Source organism: Argentina silus, assembly GCF_951799395.1.
Source record: "Argentina silus genome assembly, chromosome: 9".
Taxonomy (NCBI): domain Eukaryota; kingdom Metazoa; phylum Chordata; class Actinopteri; order Argentiniformes; family Argentinidae; genus Argentina; species Argentina silus.
This window is the reverse complement of record NC_139663.1, coordinates 5,219,544-5,241,510: the sequence shown is the minus strand read 5'-3', so window position 1 is coordinate 5,241,510 and position 21,967 is coordinate 5,219,544. Positions and strand designations below refer to the sequence as shown.

Below are 21,967 nucleotides of genomic sequence, written 5' to 3'. Positions count from 1 at the left end.
CCCCCCCCCTACAGTGCTTTCTCTCTGTCTCTCTGTCTCTCTTTCTCTTCCCCTCTCTTTTCTCTCCCTCTTTGTCTCTCTTTCTCTTTCTCTCTCTCTCTCTCTCTCTCTCTCTCTCTCTCTCTCTCTCTCCCCCCCCCCTCTTTATCTATGTGCATGCTTGCCCCCCCCCCCCCACACACACATCCCCTAGCCAGACAGATTAGTTCACGGTGACAATGCTTAAACTCACCCGTCACCACATGGCCCTAATTCATGGTCCTATGAATGATGTCATTACAGATCTCATTTGCTCAGTACATGCTCTCATCTTAGAGGTAGGAATTCAACACTAATTCCCTTATATTCCCAGTGCTACTTGCGAGCACTTCCCTGTGCTACTTGCTACTAATGTGCATGACGTATTTGGTATGATTGACTTGCCAGTAAAGACATTCCTATTTGCAGTTAAAGGCACGGCAAACTATTAAATGTCACGGTCCTCACCTTGCAATATTTGGGATATTTCCCTTTCTGTCCCACAAGCTCCTGTACGGAGAGAGAGAGAGTCCTGCTAACAGCTGTTCCAGAGACGCTAAACAAACATGTCTCTGTGACCCCCTTAAAGGAGTCCAGGAATCAGCATGGGAGGAGTAATACGCCGTATCACTGGGCCACAGACTATTTATTGACTTGTGTGTAAATCACTCACTTTTACAGTCTCTGCGTGTGGGAATGCAGTAAAAACGATGGAGGAGAAATGCAGTGCGAGGTATGTCCGGCCCCTCCAGCATGGCAACGCTCGTATATAAACCTGCAAATGTAGGGACCAAGACAGACACACAAAGCATATATGTGCACACACACACACAAACACACACACACACACACACACACACACACACACACACACACACACACACACAAACATGCACACACGCACGCACACATGCAAACAAACACCTGCCATTGTAATTCATGTGGTCATTCTCCTTACATGAAAGAGACAGGCTTCTGTCAGAGCAGGAGACGCTGAGGCCACATATTACCCTCCCTGTCGAAGCCAGTGAGCAGAGGATGACATTAACATGAGTGCTTTCCCCTGAAGGCCTGTCTGGGCTTACAACATCCTTCTACACAGGGCTAAAGGCAACTGGTCACTGGTCACCCATTTAATCAAAGATCTCCCCCCTCCCCACTTACACACACACACACACACACACACACACACACACACACACAGGCATGCACACATACGCGCACGGGCACACACACACACAGGCATGCACACACGCGCACGGGCACACACACATGCAAACAAACCGTCAATTACAAGCAGTGTTGTAGGTTGAGGTATTTTACAAACAAACACATTGCCTGTATTGTATTAAGTGATATGACCAAATTAGCATTGTAAACTGAAAAAGAAATACCCCTTCTCTCCGCATGACCAGTTTTGTCTTCACATGGTAGAGTAGAAAAACTGGGGAAAAAAGAGAAGGGTTTAACAAGTTGGCTTACACTAAAAACAAATGACAGCTCACAAAACAAATGTGGCATTACAACTTGGCATTAAAAGAGCTGACATTTACCGAGCCTCATTTATATGAGTGGCCTCACGTTACTGGTTGGCTACCCCCATTACAACAGGTAGAGCGTGAGTGAGCCTGGGCAGGGCTAGGCTGTACAGTACAGTGAGCCTTTAACAGCCTGTGGGAGTGTCGTCCTGTAGATGAATTAACACCTGGATTAATGGGGTCATAGAACACAGACCTGCTGAGGAGGGAGAATCCGAGCCAAGGCAGCCATTTCCCACTAAGTAACAGCATGTCTCAGGGACAGTTTTACTCTGCTGGTTTGGAGGGGGAGCAGGTGGAGGGTCTCTCTCCCCAGGGGCACAGGAGGAAGAGAGGTGCAGAAGCTCTGCGCCCATGCACGACCTAAACGGAAAAAACGACAAGCACTACCGTACCTGGTATTTCTATGGCCTAACCAGAGTTTTTTCCTGGTCACCGCTAATATATCACAGAAGAAAGCATGCACAACGAATTTCGACAACACATTTATAAGCAATACACTTCCTCCATAGGTATCATGAAATGAAATGATTAATATTTTGTCTCTCTGGTGTCGGTAAGGTCACTGGTTGCTGAGAGACGGTTCTGACTCTTGTGTACAACAGAACATGAGCAAGGAGTGCTCTGGCTCTTTAAATGGAGCCCTCTGTGCTTGGCAGCCTAATGGATGCAGTCTAAAGGTGCTAATGGATGGCAACCTGAAAAATGGTCTTATCTGAAAAGGTCCAGGACAGTTATAAATGAAATAATCGCACTGAGCGCATTAATCCATGTTCTGGCCCTGAGGGAGGACCTCAGCCGACCACTTGATCTGTGTGTGTGTGTGTGTGTGTGTGTGTGTGTGTGTGTGTGTGTGTGTGTGTGTGTGTGCGCGCATTTGCAAATAAGCAACTCCTCCCTCCCCCTCTCATCCTCTCTTTTTATCATGCTCTCTCTTTGTATGGGAGCTAACAGCAAAGGTCCTTATTATTCTATATGGCTAGCTTTGAACCAGGAACCCCAGCAGGGGAGCTTGCACAGGGGGAAAGAAGATTCACAGAGAGAGGGCGGGGGGGGCGGGGGGGGGGGGGATAAGTTTGAAGAAGCCATACTGCAGCACACATTGGTAAGATACATGGTACAACTGACATTAAAATTGTGAATTCACACAAGTGCTTGGGCAACCCAGTGGGGGGGAGGTAGAAGAAAGGCACTGAACCCAGAGAAGAAAGGCACTGTCCTCATTAACTCATTACTGCAATACCTTCATCTGCCAGCAGCACTCTGGTCCCTTAGTGGTGCATTACAGATCTCCAGAAGCATACAATCCAGTTCAGATTCTCTCTCTCTGATGATGTTCAACTCTGTTAGACTTTACATTTATTTTTACCATGTCTCCTAGTTACCTGCATGTCATCATGTTATTACACAAAGGTTATGGCTAACAGTATTCAGTTATGGCTGAATAAAAAAGATGGGTAATTCTCAATGATGTTACTCTCAGTCACAGATCTAGGGTCCTACAGTCATCTCCACATGGCAACTTGCAGGTACAGTAGACTGATGTCCTGTTTATTCATTAACAATAAGTTAGTCGTTGTCATTCATGGAACGCATGTATCCATGTTTTACTTGTGTAAATCCATTATTTAATGAGGTAAAATTAAGTCAAGGAAGAGTTCTAGAAATAGGTCAGTACTTTAGTTACTGTAGAATCTGAGTAAATACAGGAAGCTCATTTTATTTTGTCACTAGTGGAGCCCTGGGTTAAAATATTAATTGAAATAATTTCAAATACATTTCATCTGGCACAATTAAGTGCAAACCTCACCCATCTGGCACTCCAGGCAGGCTCAAGCAAAAGCTCAAGGTATTTCAAATACTTTTTCGACCCAGGTCTGCACTGGTAGCATATTTGTCCCAAACACTTTTCCTCATTTATGCCTTAATCTGTGTCGATTGAGACAACAGGAGGGTTATTATACTGAATCTACATTACATTTATTATGACCATTCAATCATTCTTTTTTTACTTATTGGTGATATACATGGAAGATATCCATGGAAGATTATGTGATTATTTGGGGAAGACACCCGTTTTAATTCAATTATTCGATGACATCAGCACATAATTGGAGCCAGTTTACAAAGTTGAAATACAATAGATAATTCACTCACCCTTTACCTCATTCTCAGAGTAAATTGAATTATTGATCAATAAACTCACCAAATTGCCTCAATGATCTCACACCCCACGTGGGACCAAAGCTACATGAATTTCCCTGTAATGGAGGGTAGCCAATAAACAGCTAGCTGGATCTAATCTGTCTATGGATTGGTTGACTGTAATTATGTATAATTTTCCATAGAAAATATGATGTAAATTAACTTGACATCAGTGCCTAAAGTGTTTGCTCTGCTGATTTAACGAAATACCAACAATGTTTTTCTTTGATGAAAATTACCTAGAAATTCAACCATTCACTCACCATAATGCTTGGTCACCACTGTGTCTGCCAGTAAGTTACTGTATATGAGAAGTATTCTACAGGCAGCACTGCCATCTAGTGTATATGGAAAGTGTGAAATGATGTGCATGCAAGTTATCATTTCACAGGAATATTTGTGCCAACATTGTAATAGAGGTGAAAAAATAAAGACTGACGTACTTCTGCAGTTCCCAGAAAGTCAGTGAGTACATATAGCCTTACAGTAAGTGTCTCACCCTCCTTTTTCTGAATCCACCTCATAAGTCACGAAACTGTATGTGAAAACTAAATATGTTGGATGACTACCAGGAAAACTACAACGAAAAGAAGGCAACACTGCCACCCAGTGGGCAGATTGTATTGTTCACCTTTATTTATACAGGTTAGTGAATTTCTTATTGATAATGATCTGTTTAGGGATAAGCATGTACCACATATGGCAGAGTCGTACAGTACATCCAACTTGTTGAGGGCTGACTTTGGGGCCATTCTGAGGGAACAGCGGAGGAGAGGAGGAGATGGAGGAGGAGAGTTGAGGAGGAGATGGATGTGAGTGAAGCTTGCTTGGAGGCTTGTTAACACAGAGTCCAGGGAGGATCCAGATGCATAGAGAATGGTGTTGTGGTTGTAGAGAGGAGGGACTCATTACCCTTCTACAGTAAGATGTTATTTATATCTAGGAGGGATCCTTGTGGAAAAGCTGACCTAGTCTTTTAATTCAGTGATCATTTGTTTGGTGTTGTTGCCTTCCCTTAGGTTACGACTGATATCAGTAAATGCCAAAAGGTGGTATGTGTGCTGAACTGTACAATTGCAAAGCCAATGAGCTTGGACAGGTCTTGATAAAGAAAGAAAAGGTATACATTTTATTTTATTCAAATACCCATAACAGCTGCGTGGTGGAGGAGTGTAACCACCTGATGAGACATCACCATAAATACTCCCAATCTGACATTGTCCATCATTAGTAAGACCAGTTTTCCCTTTACAGAAACATGAAGCTTTTTCTTGTTCAAAGACAAAGAAGAAATCCAGGGGATGCCTGAGGCAATTTAGACTACTATCCTTTTACAAACCAGTCTTTCTAGAATCTAAATACAGATAGAGTGGGATTTTGATGCCAGCGGATTGTCAGAATTTCAGAGTTTAGAAGCATTTGCGGTGGACAATGGAGGATCCACACTAGTCATACTCCTGCTTGCTGATCCACTCCTGCTGGAAGGTGGACAGAGAGTATTTATGCTCAGGAGGGGTGATAATCTGGACAAAAGAGATCACAACAAGCACATCACATTCCACCCATCGACTCAAAAGGAAAAAGATAAAAACAGATCTCCACTCTGACAAGCTATTAAAAGAAAGCCAAAGGCAATTAGGTCACATATTACAAAATGTGCATGCTAGCTAACATGCCCAAAAAAAACCTGCCTAAAAATAACCCAGTTCTATAATCAATTTTGACCATGTACAGATTAGATGAATGCCTGTGTATTTGACAATGTATTTGTGATCCCAAAAGATAACAGTTGAACACCACACTACAACAAATTCATGCCCACCTTGATCTTCATGGTAGGAGCTGCCCGAGAAGAGATCTCCTTCTGCATCCTATCTGCAATGCCAAGGTGCATAGTGGTGCCTTCAGAGAGTACAGTGTTGGCGTACAGGTCTTTTCTGATGTCAACATCACACCTCATGATGGAGTTGTAGGTGGTTTCATGGATTCCAGCAATTTCCATTCCTGCAAAACAAGGAACGTGTATGTAGATGTCAGGCCATGAACTGATATCAAGCAATAGTGATATACTCTACGCATTATACAGTAGCTAGGTAATGTTTGGTGAGTAGGGGTAGAAAGCATTCAAAGCTAAAGTCTGGTCATGGAGAACTCTATATGAATCTTCTGAACATGGTTACAGTCATGAAAATGAACCATACCCAAAACAAGGTGTCATATAGGTTATAAGGGAATCTATGCATCCATGCTTAAACATCTCACCAATGAAGGAAGGCTGGAACAAGGCCTCAGGGCAATGGAAACGCACGTTGCCAATAGTCATGACCTGTCCATCAGGCAGCTTGTAGCTCTTCTCCCCTGAGGAACTGAAAGAAGCAGTTTGCATCTCCTGCTCAAAATCCAACGCCACATAAGACACCTCCTCCTTGATGTCACGCACAACATCTCCTTCTCGGCCATTGTGCTGAAGCTGTAGCCGTGTTCCGTCATCATGATCCTCATGAGGCAGTCTGTGCCAGATCCAAACGAAAAATGGTGTGGGGCAGTGCGTAACCCTCGTAGATGGGCACAGTGTGACTAACGCCATCCCCAGAGTCCATCACTATTCCTGTGGTGCGGCCAGACGCATACAGAGACAACACAGCCTGGATTGCGACATACATGGCTGGCGTGTTGAAGGTCTCAAACATGATCTGGTGAGCAGTGAGGAAGTACATGATTAGACCCATTATCAAGCACCTTTGGTCTTGGGTCCTACAGCACGATAACTTTCCATGTGCAAATTCATTTACCACCAAAACTGTTATTATGCCACTATTACATCTCTGTCCTTAGATTCAACATTCAAGTCATCCACCCTATGGTGTTTGGGGATGAAAGACATTTTACAGAATTTTGTTCCGCTCTATTTTAAATAGTGAATTTTCACATTATATTTCACATATCATGTAAGTGAGTCACAAGTCTCCCATGAATACAGAAAATTGGATCTTTCATTTGACTCTCAGATTCTCATTGTTAAATCCATGAGAAAAACATGTTTTCTCATGTGAAAACAGCATGGAAGAGTATTAGGTGTCAAGTTTTACTGGATGTCTGTCAGTATTATACATTCCACAGCAAAACATGTGAGCTTGTTAATCCTGCTTGAGAGAAAGGGAGGTGACAGGTCTCTTGAAATGAGGGCTATGCTTCAAATCCCAAGACCATACTGCCCAAGAGCTACCGTATAGCAAATTAGCAAATACAGTATGTGTTTTGTTTGTTTGAAAACAGTTTTGCGCAACAGTAGTTACATACCTTGCTAACCAGAATATAATTTCTCAGTTTTGGTAACTTGTAGTGAATTGACATGAAACGGGTTATGTTATTAAGTGTAGTTACTACCAAGCAGTTACTTGTAATCATACCAATAAATTGAAATTCAGTAACCACATGCTATCTCTTTGAGTAAGTGTAAACTTCACCCTTGATTTGGTCCAAAATGTAAAATTCTTGCTATATTTAGCAATGTTAGTGTTATCAGTATGACCATATTTCACTGTGCATGTTGCCATGGAAACATATCACCACATGATGGCACCATAGGCATGTGTGAACTTATCAACCTTCCTCTAACTGCAGTTAATTGCAATAAATCTGAAACTAGAGCCGATAAGGGTAGCACTACTGTACGGTATATTGTTCCATCAGTATTAACCTAAGGGTTATGTGGTAAAATAGGTTCACTCTGGCTCTGGTGCTTACAGTACATTGATTTCAGGCTTGTTAATAATACCTGGGTCCCACAAATTTATTTCATTTATGCCAGTAAAAGATCAATTGAATTCAACCACCATGAAGCCAGTTGATGAGATGGACAGGACTGTTTCTATCATATTCAAGATGGATTGTAATTACAAACTGTAGAGCAGGGGTGCCCAATACGTCGATTACGATCGACCGGTCGATCGCGAGAGTAGTGCGGGTCGATCGCGAGAGTAGTGCGGGTCGATCGCGAGAGTAGTGCAGGTCGATCGCGTGACATTAAAAAATACGACGTGATTTTTTTTTACGACGGACATTTGTGCTTCAGCACGGTACGAGGCAATTGAGCCAGTGTGAGTGCGCCACTTGATTGACGTACAATGCGGCCGAAAAAGTGTGGGCACCCCTGCTGTAGAGTGTGTGATTCCAGAGCCTCTGATAAAGTCAACCTTAAACATACTGCAGAGAATGAATGATGAATGGTGGTCGGCAAAGAATGTTAAGTTATTTGTAATGACACAAATAAAAGTCCAAATCCATGATGCATAGATTTGTAGATTTATATCCCATAACATAGGGTCAGTCCCCTGGTTGCTTAAACAAGCTATTTTAGGATTTTAGAGAGACCTTTTAATGGCAACAGTTCAGCCAGAGAAAAAAAAAAGAGTGAAATCTGACCATGTATGCAATGCAAGTATCCAATGGAAGGTCAACAGCCATACATTTGAAGAGCTGAGTAAGAGTTCATACAGGAACACTATTGGAAGTACCGTATGAGTAAGCAGACTATTAATAGACAGAAGAGAACTCTACTCTGAGAGAAGAGAACTCTACTTTCTTTGCTACACCATGTCCTGTGGGAGCTCGTCTGTCTTTTACACATCATTTCTGTCCTTGATATGCTGATGATAGACATTCAGGATTACAAGAAAGTGAAACCAGCAATACCTGAACAATTGTGAGTGTCTATCGGTATCTATGGAGGAGAGAGTGGGAGCCAGTTGGGGCTTTAGACACCTTTCATATTGTCCTTTCCCGCATGGTTTCAGCAACTTTTGTGGATGCATAACCAGGCCAGTCCATTACAGTTCAGCTCCGCTCAGTTCTGTTCAGCTCTGTAGTGTGATTTGGGGTTTAGTTGCTCCTAAATGGTCAGCATCTCCTATAGTGCCCTCCCCTGGTGACATTTGACCCTCCACCATAGGCTCACCTGGCCATTTCTTTTTGACTGAATGACTAATGGCCTAAATCCCATTTGAGACAATGGGCATTTATCACACTATTGCTGGATTAAACCCTCCTAGATTAAATGAATGAATAGAGCATGACATGTTGGGTTAGGATAGTGGGAAGTGGGAAGGTTAGGATAGTGTCAGGAACAATCCTACCAATTAACTATTTGTTCACAAATAAAGTGTAGTATTCGAATTAATACAAATGTATACATTGATATTAATATACAGTATCATAGGTTCAATGGTTGAATTATGAAATTTGACCTCTTGTCTTCATAAATGTCGGAAGAATTTAGTCTTGTCTGTTCCATTGGGGGGAAATCACGGGTTGAGCTTATAGTCAGCATTGGGTAATTACTGCCTTTTCACCTACGATTACCCCCTAGAGGGTAAAAGAGTTAAACCTCTTTTGGTGGTCTGGGATTCCTTTGACAATCCCTCTGTGTCCTCTGTCAAGATTAATTGTATTATGATGTAAAGCTTGGATACCCGATAAAACCTTTGCTTTGCCCCATTCTATCTGCTAACATACCTTGTTGTTGAGCTGACACATTGCCACACACATTGCTTGAACAGAGTAAAGTTACCTAAATTGCCTAGTACCGTACCAGAGGCTGTCGGCAATGGTCTTAGGTACAGTAGGTTAATTGTAGCGTGTGCGGTGGCGAAGGTCAAAGGTCATGTTTTGTTATAATATATGCCATTTAGCTGACACTTTTATCTAAAGCGACTTACATTGCAGTGAGTGCATAAATTTTTCAGTATATACGTCCCAGCGGGGAAAGTTGATCTATTGATGCATTCAAATTGGCACTGCTCTTTCCATAGCCTGGCTCACCAGATTTATAACTTTCTGTTCTTATTTCTGTTCTGTTTCTGTTCTTATATCAAACAATGTTCTGTTTTTTAATTATTAGATCAACAAATTACATGTTCTCGCTGCTAAATATACCGGCATCTCAAGTAAATCATACTCTCAAGTAAATCAATTCAGTCAAACCAAAGTATTAACCTTTTGACCAAAGTATTGACCTTTTACAACCAAATCAATCTAAGACAAAACCTGTATGAAAATCTGGTGAGAGACAAAGAGCACCTTTACTCTCTGGATGTTTTCTAATTAGGCTGCGCCTTGCCAGGAGATCAGAGCCATGATAATCCCTAGGTTGGAAGGGTTGGCTCGTATATACAGACCTGGATATGTGACAGAGTGCCAGCAGGGACTGAGGATGAGAAATGAGACTGTCAGTGTGAGTGATAGAGAATGGAAAAGTAAAAGCTTGAAAAGAGACAGCGTAAAATAAGGCAAATGTGAGAGGGAGATAGAGAAGGAAGGCTACAGAGAGTGTAAGAGAGAGAGAGAGAGGGAGAGGTGGAGTTACCAGTGCACTGGTATGTGACGTCAGCGGCTTGTTGGATTGAGGTGCTGTGTCCTGCTGATTTTAATCCCAAACTGATTAGGGAAGCGAGAGCAAGTGCCTGTGCAAGCCCTCTGGGGAAGAGAGAGAGACGGACTGAGAGCAGGAGGATAGGGAAACTGAGCATTTAATTTTGGGAAATTGTGAAGTGGGGGCAATTTCCACATTGAGAGACGGAACAGGGGGGGGGATCTAATACTTTGCTCCCTTTTTACTATTCTATGCACACTTCCCCCCTTTACCCTACCCCTGGTTCATCCTAAACCTTCTCACGACAAACCTTGGTGTGTGGACGGATCAACGATGTCCACAAACGGAATTAACAAAGCCCTGAAGCTGCAGTTTGGGCTAATCAACCACGAGAACCGCTACTTAACGGCAGAGGCCTTTGGCTTCAAGGTGAATGCGTCGGCCTCCAGTATGAAGAAGAAGCAGATCTGGACTCTGGAGCAGGATGATCAGGATGGTCAGGTGGTGTTCCTCCGCAGCCACCTGGGCCGTTACCTGGCCTCCGACAAGGACGGCAAGGTGAGCTGTGGGGCAGAACAGCCCAACTTGGACTGCCGCTTCCTGATCGTGGCCCAGTCAGATGGACGCTGGGCCCTGCAGTCTGAGCCTTACCTGCGCTACTTCGGAGGCTCAGCTGACTACCTGTCCTGCTTTGGCCAGGTCATCGGGGAGCCAGAGCTGTGGGCTGTCCATCTAGCCCTCCACCCACAGGCCAGCTTGCTCAGTGTGGCACGCAAGCGCTATGCCCACCTGTCCTCTAAAGAAGGGGAGATCTCAGTGGACAGCAACATCCCCTGGGGCGTGGACTCCCTGGTCACTCTGGTCTACCAGGAGGGGAAGTACTGCCTGAAGACCTGCGACAGCCGCTTCCTCAGTAACGATGGTAAACTGGGGAAGGAGAATATCCCTACCACTAACTTCACCCTGGAGCTTAAGTCTGGCAAGCTGGCCTTCAAGGACTGTGATGGGAAGTACCTAACGCCCATGGGCCCCACCGGCACACTCCGCTCTGGCCGATGCTCCAAGCCTGGCAAGGACGAGCTGTTTGATCTAGAGGAGAGTCACCCACAAGTAGTTTTCCAGGCAGCCAACAAAAGATTTGTCTCTGTCAAACAAGGTAATGTATATAATGCTGACATGATGAACACTCTGTTAGTGTTTTGTGTTTTGTGATTTTTAGCTGTTTTGTACAGGGAATATCTTGAATGACAAAGCTGATTTTATCTACAGTAACTGCACAATAAGTGAGAAGATTGAAAAGAAGTGGGCGAAGAGCTTGAGGGTTTCATGGTAAAAGTTGTTGCTAGCTAATAGTTTTTACCATCTGTCCCTGTGAAACTCAAAGAATGGAAGAAGTCAATGCTCTACATTCTGCATTTATAATGTAAAAGCAAAATGGACTTCCCACTTCCCATTACATCAGAAGTGAATGTGAAGCCACCTGTTTAGAGATACATTGGAGGCGAGAAGAAAGGAAAATAAAAGTGCTCTTCTTACAAAAGTGGAGTACTTACATTGTTTCTTTCTGCGATTTAACACAAGGACAAATGCAGGACAACCATACACCAGCGTAATACAGTGCGCCTGAAAATTGCAGTTGATAAGTGAAATCACTGTTCCAAAGGTTAATCTTCATATTTCGATGAATGCTTTCAAAGTTAGAAATAACCCTCACAGGTTGGTTATATCGCAAATGAAGCCAATTATAGGGAAATAGAATTACCTTAGGTCGAAAAAGCAAGCTCAGTGATGTGGCCCACTTTCTCTTGTACTCCTTAGAAAGACAAAGAGTTACAGTCCACTGTTAAAATGCACTTCCGATCTCTGGTGGCATGACTGGCACAGTCTTTCAGTTATGCATGCTGGTGTGTTGTTTGGGAGGGCCAATGAAAACCAAGTCAGAGTAGATACAGCAGAGAGATAGATGGATATTTCTGGGCCTGTCTGCTGTGATGGAGTTAGATAAGGACCATAGATACTCGAAATCCTCAATGGATCTTCAAGGTAAAGAGCATAATACAATAGGGGAGATATCATCTTGAGATATCAGGAAGTATCCTGTTGGAGAGGTGATTTGAGTGAGTGATTGCAATTGATGAAATGCCCCACGTGTCAATGTAATCTCAGCAGAGTACAGTGGGGAAGGAATGGTGGCTGTGGCCTACAGCATTGTACACAAATGGGGGTTAACAACACAACGAAAGACATACAGTCATACATTCCTACAGACATACAGGCATAAGACCTACAGTCCTGTAATCATGTAAACTGTTAAACCTGAAATTCCTCAGTATGTTCTAGAAAAGTATAATGCGAGGCACAAATACAACGGCCATGCTCGCCTCCTCTGCTTCAGTCATTCATCCAGTCAGTTGTTTAAAGCCATTCAGAGGGGTAATCATGGTAATGGGCTTTGTCATTTCCACTGTGTGTCCGTAGAAGATTAAGGAGAGTGCAGATGACTCCAGTCAGACACGAACGGGGGTGTCACTTCATTACCATCAATGAGCATCAGCGTTGCAGCTATAGTTAGACTGACACTGGCTTTGAACTAGTGGAGCAAGAGTGAAGTTATTTCCCAAAATAAGTGGTTGTAATGGGAGTGCAGTTCCTGTATTGTTGCAGCTAGTGGTTGATTGGAGTGGATAGGCAGTTATCAGGCAGCTTAATTTGGACCAATGGTGAGCACTGGGCAGACAGATCAGTTACCATGTCCTTCGTTATTGCTAAGGATTTTGCAGAGAGCGTGTCTGGGGATCGAGACAGGCCTTTAAAGACTTGTGAGGGCTTGTGAGGATGAAAGCTGGTTTTACAACAGGCATCTTATTTTCAATGATTCTGTTTTGAGCAACTTTGCTGTAGCTGTTTCTGGTTCCATGTTTTTAAAGATGCATGATATCATAGCCAACAGAAAAGCTTTACCCTATCGTAGCTATGGCAAGCCACTGTTGGCCTAGGCTATATTGATATGATTTAGTCAAGTTACTGTAGTACAGTTGGTAGGTCACTTTTCACCTGTTGGGCATGGGACTCCAACATGGAAACCCAGCCATTATGAAATGGAGCCTTTTGCTCAGTGTTGCTTTTTTTTAGGGACAAGGCACACAAAGCTGCTTAGTGGGCCCTGTGGTGCAGATTTGCATTTCACCACTGAGGGAATTACTGCAAGCGAATGAGCAGGATGGGTGGAGGGGTGGTTGTGTAGGATTAGGGTGGTAACAGGCTTAAGAAAAAGGTTGAAGGATATTTCTGTGGCATCTAATTTGAACTACAGCAGACACAATCTGCTATATAAGTGCTGCGTGCTCTAACTGATTCAGTTTACCAGACAGACGCTGATTATATTAATTTGGTTTTAGAGCACAACTGTAGGGCATAGTGACAAGCTTGAGTTTAATATTTATTGTACTGAATGTGCGTCCATTAACACAGAATATCATTGCTGTGACATGGCTACTTATCTATCTAATGGGTTGCTTTTCAAATCTACTTTTAAGACCCTTTGGTCAGCTTTTTGGTCTCAAATGTAAGCTATGTGCTACCATAGCAGTGCCACATGAAGGATTTAAGGCTATTACAAGATTCAACTGTATGGGTGGTGTGTAGGGTCAGAGGAGAAACTTATTTATTTAAGTCTATTCATTTCCAATGTAAATGTCACATCCTATTTTTCTCATTGATCCCAACATCTTTTGTGCTGTGATATAGACTCGCTGAATGATCTAAAGTGACAGGATAAGAGAGACATGTAGAAGACAGGCTCATGCCCAGCGGGAGGCCTCGGTGGCAACCCAGTGCCAAGGTCGACCTACACCGCCTCTGTGTGCCTGACGACACGCCAGAGAGGGATCTCAGCTCAGGGAACCAAATATAGCTTCATGCACACAATAGCTGAACAAAGGCTTTTTGTCAAGGCCATTACCCAGTAATGGAGCACACACTGTAGCATGCCATTAATCACTGATGTTTCATTGATTTTCTTACCCAGGTACTCAGGTAAGGTCTACATTATGAAAGACCCAGAACTATTACTGTGCAGAAGAAGGGAGAGTGCGTTTCTGACAAGATGTAATAATAAAAAAAATTGCACATTTTACAGGTGACATTTTAGGGGAGAAATTCACATAGTGTTTTGAAATGAGAAAACATTAATGAGAAAACATAACTGTGGCATTAACCCTATCAGTTGATAAGAGTTTTTCAAGTCTTGTCAGCTTTGCTTGCAGGAGACAGAGCTTATCTTGCTGCCAATGTGATATGATGTCACATGGATTATCATGTCACACATGATCTCAAGTGTCTACACATCCTATTCTCCATGCAGACAAGTACACAAACTGCTTAACCAAGGTTGTGTAAAGGTGACTTGCTGTACTGTGTAACAATAAAGAAGAGGGGGCAGGGTTTATAATTAAATGTCACCTCACTGCTGTACCCTAGCTAGGAAATGGCTATAAGTGGAAATGGTGTGGAGGAGGAGATAACATAACATAATAATAATCATGTCTGGCAAACAAATGCATACTTTTCTGAATTTCCATCTTGCTTCTTTTCTTTCTATTTGTAAGGGGTGAGCATCTCAGCCAATCAGGATGTGGAAACAGACATGGAGACTTTCCAAATGGAGATTGATAAGGAGAGCAAGAAGTGCATGTTCAGGACCAATGGAGGCTCCTATTGGACACTGGTGTCTCATGGAGGGATCCAGTCCACAGCCACAGAAGTGTGAGAAGCTTTTTTTTATTATTATTATTATTATTTGATAACGATACATGTAACTTAAAGGAGCTACAACGTGTCATTTTCACTGTACTACAGCATAACATGTTCTTGAGAAATCTGCATGGATTGCGGAGCGACAGTGTTTAAAGCTGTTTATAGCTCCACACCAATGTTTCGATTGGCTACGGTTTCAGTGTATTGATTTCTTGTGACCGGTACAGCCACTCTGTTCAGCTCATTACATGAAGTAGAGAAATCAAAACTATCTGGAGCAAATATGTGTTATTACCTGTTCACTTGACGTCGGGATGTTTGGATTTTGTAATGGAAGCTAGCTAGTACTAATGACTAGTGTAAACAATGCTCAATGTAATTGCAATCTTCACTCCTGGCCACAGGGAGAGAGATTTTATTCTTATGATGCACCTCTGTCTTTCTTTGTGTCCCAACCCTCTCCTCAAACTAAAGGGAGACCAACACAATGTTTGACATTGAGTGGCTTGGCCGTAGAGTGGCTCTCAAGGCCAGCAATGGAAAGTACGTCTGCACCAAAAAGAACGGGCAACTTTCAGCAGTCAGTGATGCTGTAGGTGAGTGCTTTGAGATCGAGAGGGGATATTTGTACATGTCTGTGACGATAATGCAAACATTACCAATGGTGAAGAAGATGTAGCCTATCATTGAAGCCAGATCTTATTGTCTCTCTATTGTAGGTGATGATGAGCTGTTCCTGATGAAACTCATCAATCGCCCTATGTTGATACTGAGAGGGGAGAACGGCTTCGTTTGTCACCACAAGAGCTCCAACACGCTGGATGCCAACCGTTCTGTATATGACATCTTCTCATTGCTATTCAGTAACGGCGCCTACCACATAAAAAGTCAGTGTGTGTGTGTGTGTGTGTGTGTTTCATTGTGAGTCATTGTGAGTCATTGTGTGTGCCCTGCATGTGCACCGGTTCTGCAGTCTTGCAATACATTTGTAAAAAAAGAAAGAATAGTGAGTGGACTCATATCTGTTAACCTTGAGATCCACAAGTAAACCCACTTAAAGTTTTATGACTAAGCTTTGGCTCAGATTTAAAATAACCATAATCAACTGATGTTGTCCTTGGCCAGGTGTGGGTGGAAAGTTCTGGTACGTCTCCAGCAATGGCCTGGTGTGCTCAGACGGAGACAAGCCTGAGGACTTCTTCCTGGAGTTTCTGGAGCACGGGCGGGTGGGCATCAAGGGCAACAATGGCAAGTACCTACGTGGAGACCAGGGTGGCACGCTGAAGGGTGACGCTGCCAGCATCGACATCTCCTCCCTGTGGGAGTACTGATCCCTGGGGACCCTCAGGGGAGGAGGGAAGAGGAGGGAAGAGGAGGAGGGAGGCGGAAGGAGGAGAGGGGGACCACCTGGACCTCCCCATGTGAATAGCTCAGCCAACAGAGATACACAGACTGACTGAGGAACATTTTCACACTTGTTTGTTTTCTAGCTGTGAGATTCCCACTTTTTTGTTTTGTATTGGGAAGAAGTGAAAATTGTAGGAAGTTATTTGTGTGTGTTTGTGTTTGTTTCTTCTTTTTCATAAGAGCGTCGGTGTTACATATTTTTCCAAATGACATTGCCAACATCAGAGAATACTAAATAAAATCTGCAATTTTGGTCCCACTCACAACCTACAGTATATAAAGGCATCACACAGTAACTACTATCAAACATCAGATTGTCCACTACATGGGACCATCCACTAGTAGAAAATAGGGATGCACCGATTGATCGGCCAATCAGTATTGGCTGATATTGGCAAAAATGTGCACAATTGGTAATCGGTCGATTGCTTCAAAATGTCTGATTATTCAGACCGATTATTGATTTATAACCTGGCATGTTAGTTTGATGAGGAATCTTTTCTTAACTTGTTCTGACTTCACCGTGTGTGTCCCATAATTTCCTGAGCCCTTAAAGGTGTACACACCTACAGTATATGCTCATTGGTTTGATTCTTTTTTTTAAAATAGAAATAATAATAAAAGTTGTTCCATCACTTTGTAGTTGTATGACTGAATGTGCGTTTATTGAAAAACAAAAAAGCAAAATATTTATTTTATTTTATGCCAGGGCACGAATTGCTAAATAAATAACAAATAATTGCTATTGGCCGATTGTGTTATGAATAATCGGTATCGGTGCATCCCGTAGTAGCAGTAGTATTATAAAGTTGTCAGACATCAACGTGAGGGAAAAGCAAGAGACCAAAATTGTTTTGAAACGGGAGCACACTGTTAGGGTGATTTTCTAATTAGAAACCTAAGAAGGCAAGCAACTTGAATTTCCTCTCAGTACCGTCAGGCTAGAAATCTGCAGTCAAGACTCATAATTACTATACCAGTGTGAAAATCTTCAAGTGCTGCTCTGGTGTCCTGCCTAGGGGCCTTAACATTTTCCTATTATGCTCTCTAGAACCCGTATCTTATGCCCCTCTGGAGTCGCTTGATGAATTAAAAATCAATCTGTAGCCCCTCCCCTCTCACCCCTTCCATTCCTGTAGGCCTAAGAAGATTGGGTACTTAAGAACTTTGCAATAGACACATTTTCCCTCCCCTCTGATTCTCTGGGTGGCAATTTTGTCATATTGCTTACACCAATCAAATTGTTTCAGATCTACAGGAGTGGCTGGGGCTAGGGGTTGATTTGGAATTCATAATCTGCAATCTACGCCCCCTAGATATTGTAGAGACCACATGCAAAGCAGTTTAAACTTAGTGTTAAATTCAAACTAATGGTTTTGTGATGTGTGAGACGTGTTCGGAATTCCAAATCATCATGGAGAGCATTGTCTCAAATGCTGGAATCTCAAATCCTTCATCCTTTATCATTTTGAGAAAAGCCTGTGTTCACATTTTAAAATACACTCACATGTTGTCAGTTAAATAGATAGATTTTTCTCTTTGTCTTTTTTTCCTGAATTGATTTTTAAAAGACACTGTGTTGCTGTTAATAAAATCAACAATATGCATGTACATTTTGTATTGTTGTTTTACGTTAAGTAGTTTGTCAAACTTCTTGTGATAAACTGCTAATAATGTCAGTTTTATTGTTTTTCTGTTAAACTATGAGACTCATCCTTTCTATTCAAATTACCTTGAGTTATAATTAATGAGCTTAATCTGACATCTATGCCAAGGCTGTAGGCATACAGTAGCAGTTCAGAATGAATGAGTGTGACTACCATACTCACAACGGTGTCAATAAGACAAAACATATTGGACAAAACACATTTTTTACACAATTTTACTGAAGTAGAAATATAAATTGGTGTGACAGGTGGGGGGGGAAGGGGGAAAACACAAAGGAGAAACAGGTGTCACTCTGCAACCATGAACAGCTTGCAGTATTCACGAGAGCTGCAGCTCTGCTCCTGGACTATGTCCTGAGGTGTTGCTCTCAACGCTCTGGCTGTCCTCTGCTCCTGTAACAACGAGGTTAGCCTTAGAAAAAGAAAACACTTTTTACTGGCTATCCCAGCTACTCTGTACAACAACCATGCACGTTCTTCACATCACATTTCAATATACACAGTTTGTTCACACTGATGATAACAGCGTCAACCAAGCATGACTTGCATGATGAGAGTAAATAGTACAACAGTGTAACAGACAATAACAGTGTTACAAGATAATAACAAACAACTAACAAAAAACTGCTTACAGGTTTGTCTTTTTCTCGACCCCTTCTAATGGCTCTCGAAAGGCCACAGAAGCATCCACCTCCTTTCTTCCTCCCTTTCACCTTATTAGGCTGACATTGTTAACGTGAAAATATTGATCCATACAGGATAAATAAAGATGAATAATGTGTTAATAAAGATCTATAATGAGAATAAACAGTACAACAGTGTAACAGAGAGGGACAGTAGGAGTATTGCTTACAGGTTTGTCAGGCTTGAGGTCTTGGTAAGAGATGACCAGGCTGATGTCAGTCACTGCTGGCTTTAGGTCCTGGCTAGGCTGAAGCAGGCTGGCTTCAGAAGACTTGACCTCCTCATCAGACAGAAGCAGGCTGGCTGCATTGGACATGAGGTCCTTGCCAGGGTGGAGCAGGCTGGTGTCAACCACTTGGATTTGGCCTGGGGGATCAGGCTGGTACCACTGACTGCTGCTGGTGTGATGTCCTCACCAGGATGGGGCAGGCTGATGTCAACCACTGACGCTGGCTTGAGGTGCTCGTTAGAAGGAAGCAGGCTGGTAGCAGAACAGCTCTGTTCATACTCCTCTCCCATCGCTAGGAGGAGTTGAAACTCAGCAGAATCCACGGTCATCTTCGTCTCCCACTCCATGCTGTCAAGGGCTGCCTGGCCAGCAGCATGCAGGTTGGCTTCCAGAGTAGGGGGCGATGCTGGGGAACAGTCATCCAGAGTGTGGGGTGAGGCTGGGGAACAGTCATCCACCCAGAGTAGGAAGTCCTCACAGCCTGCTGGGGCATAGCAATACTTCTCTCCCACTATCTCAGCATAGCTCTGGCCGATGTATTCGCTGTCAGGCCCTTTGAGGGCATTGAGTTGATTCACCCTCTCATATGAGATGTCTGAAAGAAACACCATGGAAACATAACTAATTTTGTCTCTGAAGGCAAAGGATATTTGACAACAAACATCATTTTCCCCTCTCAGAACTCTTAAAAACTACAGAAAGTATTTTAAAAGCCATTAATAATAAACCCTACACCAATGCATGAGATATTTAACAGTATTTGTTTCTTGTATTGCTTGGTAAGAAAGGAAGAAAAACAGTATACAGTGATTTGAGCCAATTTCACTTACATTTCAATGATAACCCCATGCACTAACATTTTCAATACAAGTCTGCATTTTAAAACTACAATTTGAATTCTAATTTCGTATTCTCACCTGAAAAGTAATGGTCGTCCATTGTTCTAAAATGTAAGGTTTTCGCTGTGTGACTGTCTTGTTTGCGAGCAAAGAAGAACTAATTTATGGAGTTCTTCAGAAGTGATAAGAATGTGTCTGTATTGTGATGCTCCATCGAAGAGATGGATTCGGATTCCTGCAACATTCGATTACGTAGCATTACGCAATCAAGGAATTCTATGGAATTCTATTACTGACACATTTAGCTACAGTAAAAGAAGTCTTCTCAAAATTGCTTTGAAAAGTAGGGCCTATTCAAATTCAAAAGCAGAGGGGATTCACTCGATATTCTGAAGGCCTCAGGGTAGATTTTTTACCCGGAGACAGCACAGGTGGAAAATCTGATTGGATAAAAGCTCTAATTTATATGAGCTGCACTGGAAGCAGCGCAACTGAGGGAGAGAGTAGCAATGAAATGACGTTAATAGACTGATGGGAACTTTGTAAAATACATATAGCATGAATGAAAATATATATTAAATTATCAAAATATACTTCAATACAATCTCTAGGCCAGCAGAGAAGGCCTTGCTGGCCCTGACGGCCGCCTCTGCCATAGAGTTGTATCCCTACAGGACGCACTGTCCTAAATGTACAGTGATTACAGTATATGGGAGTACCATGTAGTCAACTTTCTTCATCTTCTGTGATTTGAGCGTAAATCCAATGTTGGTGAATTACTGCCACCTTAGCTGCTGGAGTGTCCATTCACATATAAACACAGTTCCAGTGTTTCAGTCGGAGGAAAACAAGAGCACCAGTAGATGGTATCATGCCCCTGAAAGCCATTTTAAATCTATAGATGAACCTATTGAAGGAGAAGACCAAGCGTTAATCCAATTGGCTGATGCTTAACCCTAACCCAGTTTATAGGAAGTCCCACCCTAGTTGCAATAAATGGAAAATATGGTATGTGCCCTCTCTAAAAAAACTCTATGGTGACGACTGATCCACCCTCAACACACAGCACACTAGGTGGCAGTACACTCTTCTTAACATTCACAGACCAATTAACCCACTGAAAAGGAAGAAGATAGGCAGCTGTAACAGGTGCATTGCACCAGGCACTCTGACTCTGCAGTCATAGGTAAGGCAAGTACACAAGTACAAGTTGACAAACAATCAGTATTTAGTATGAAAGTATTGTACATTCTGCCATCCGCTTCAACTGTCTCTGGTGTTCCAATGTTAGATGATGCATTCATCTCATGCTGTCACTGTGTTACCTACGGTGTCCTTGGTAAACATTAGTTGGTAGATCTACTGTACAGTACTGTACTGTATGAGTGTGTCATTCATTTTACTCATACCATATATTTTTGTAATTCAGTGCACATTTAATTTGCCACTCTCCTAAACCTACCATACCCCTTACAGAAATATGTTTCATCATGTAACTATTACTTAAAATGTTTACAATTTGTTGTTGTTGTTGTTGTTGTTGTTGTTGTTGTTGTTGTTATGGTTAAGTATTGTATTGCAGGTCAATGTAACAGATTTGTTTCCCTCAGGGCAGACTGCCCATGGGGTTATTTAATTACATTTCCATTGCCATCTGATTGTGTATCCTGGAGGTACAAGTAATTGGTCTAATGTTCATTTAATGGACATGCATGGTTTATTTTAAGTTGCTGTGTTAATCATCAAACTTCTGTGCCACAGACAACATTCTACTATACACGCTGTTGAAAAGACTCACACACTATCTGTTGACAGTTTTAAGCCAAAAGCCTTCTCTGATTTAGTTCTTTAATTAAATTGTCTGTTTAGTTCAGATTTGTCTTTTAGAGTCACAAACTAGATAACTTATTTTAGATTTCAGGCCTGACCTCTCTACAACACCAGAATGTTCTGCAGATTAAAGCTTACAGCACACTTCTCTGAACATGACAGCAAACACATTTGGAACTGTAGGTTAATTAACCATTGTGTGAGTGCAGCAAACTATGTCATTAGTGACCTTTCGTAAGATGTTCAATGTATGTATCTGTCTCATTGTGGTATTACCAGCATTTTCTGATTTATTTCCCATTGAAGGGCAAATAAGGAACCTTAATTTATTTTTATTTGTTTTCAATTCTGGTCCTGTGACCACACCATGGTTATAAATTATTCATTAAATTCTTGTTTCAGCCCAGTACTAACTAATACAGCAC

The 21,967-nt window shown here is 42.3% G+C and overlaps 1 protein-coding gene and 1 pseudogene across 2 annotated transcripts; one reads left to right on the top strand and one right to left on the bottom strand.

The window, feature by feature from the left end:
- Nucleotides 1-5,170: 5,170 nt before the first annotated feature.
- Nucleotides 5,171-6,490, bottom strand: LOC310809248 (actin, non-muscle 6.2-like; annotated as a pseudogene). Its single transcript has 3 exons — nucleotides 6,024-6,490; nucleotides 5,584-5,765; nucleotides 5,171-5,284 (listed from the first exon to the last, which is right to left on the bottom strand). The product of its transcript is annotated as an actin, non-muscle 6.2-like (transcript).
- Nucleotides 6,491-10,464: 3,974 nt separating this feature from the next.
- fscn2a (fascin actin-bundling protein 2a, retinal) lies at nucleotides 10,465-16,217 on the top strand (the record flags this gene model as incomplete). The annotated part of the gene is made up of 5 exons (XM_083676752.1): nucleotides 10,465-11,287; nucleotides 14,739-14,895; nucleotides 15,361-15,482; nucleotides 15,606-15,773; nucleotides 16,012-16,217. 5 exons carry the CDS (start codon nucleotides 10,465-10,467, stop codon nucleotides 16,215-16,217), a joined length of 1,476 nt encoding a protein of 491 aa, XP_083532878.1.
- Between the last annotated feature and the right edge of the window lie 5,750 nt (nucleotides 16,218-21,967).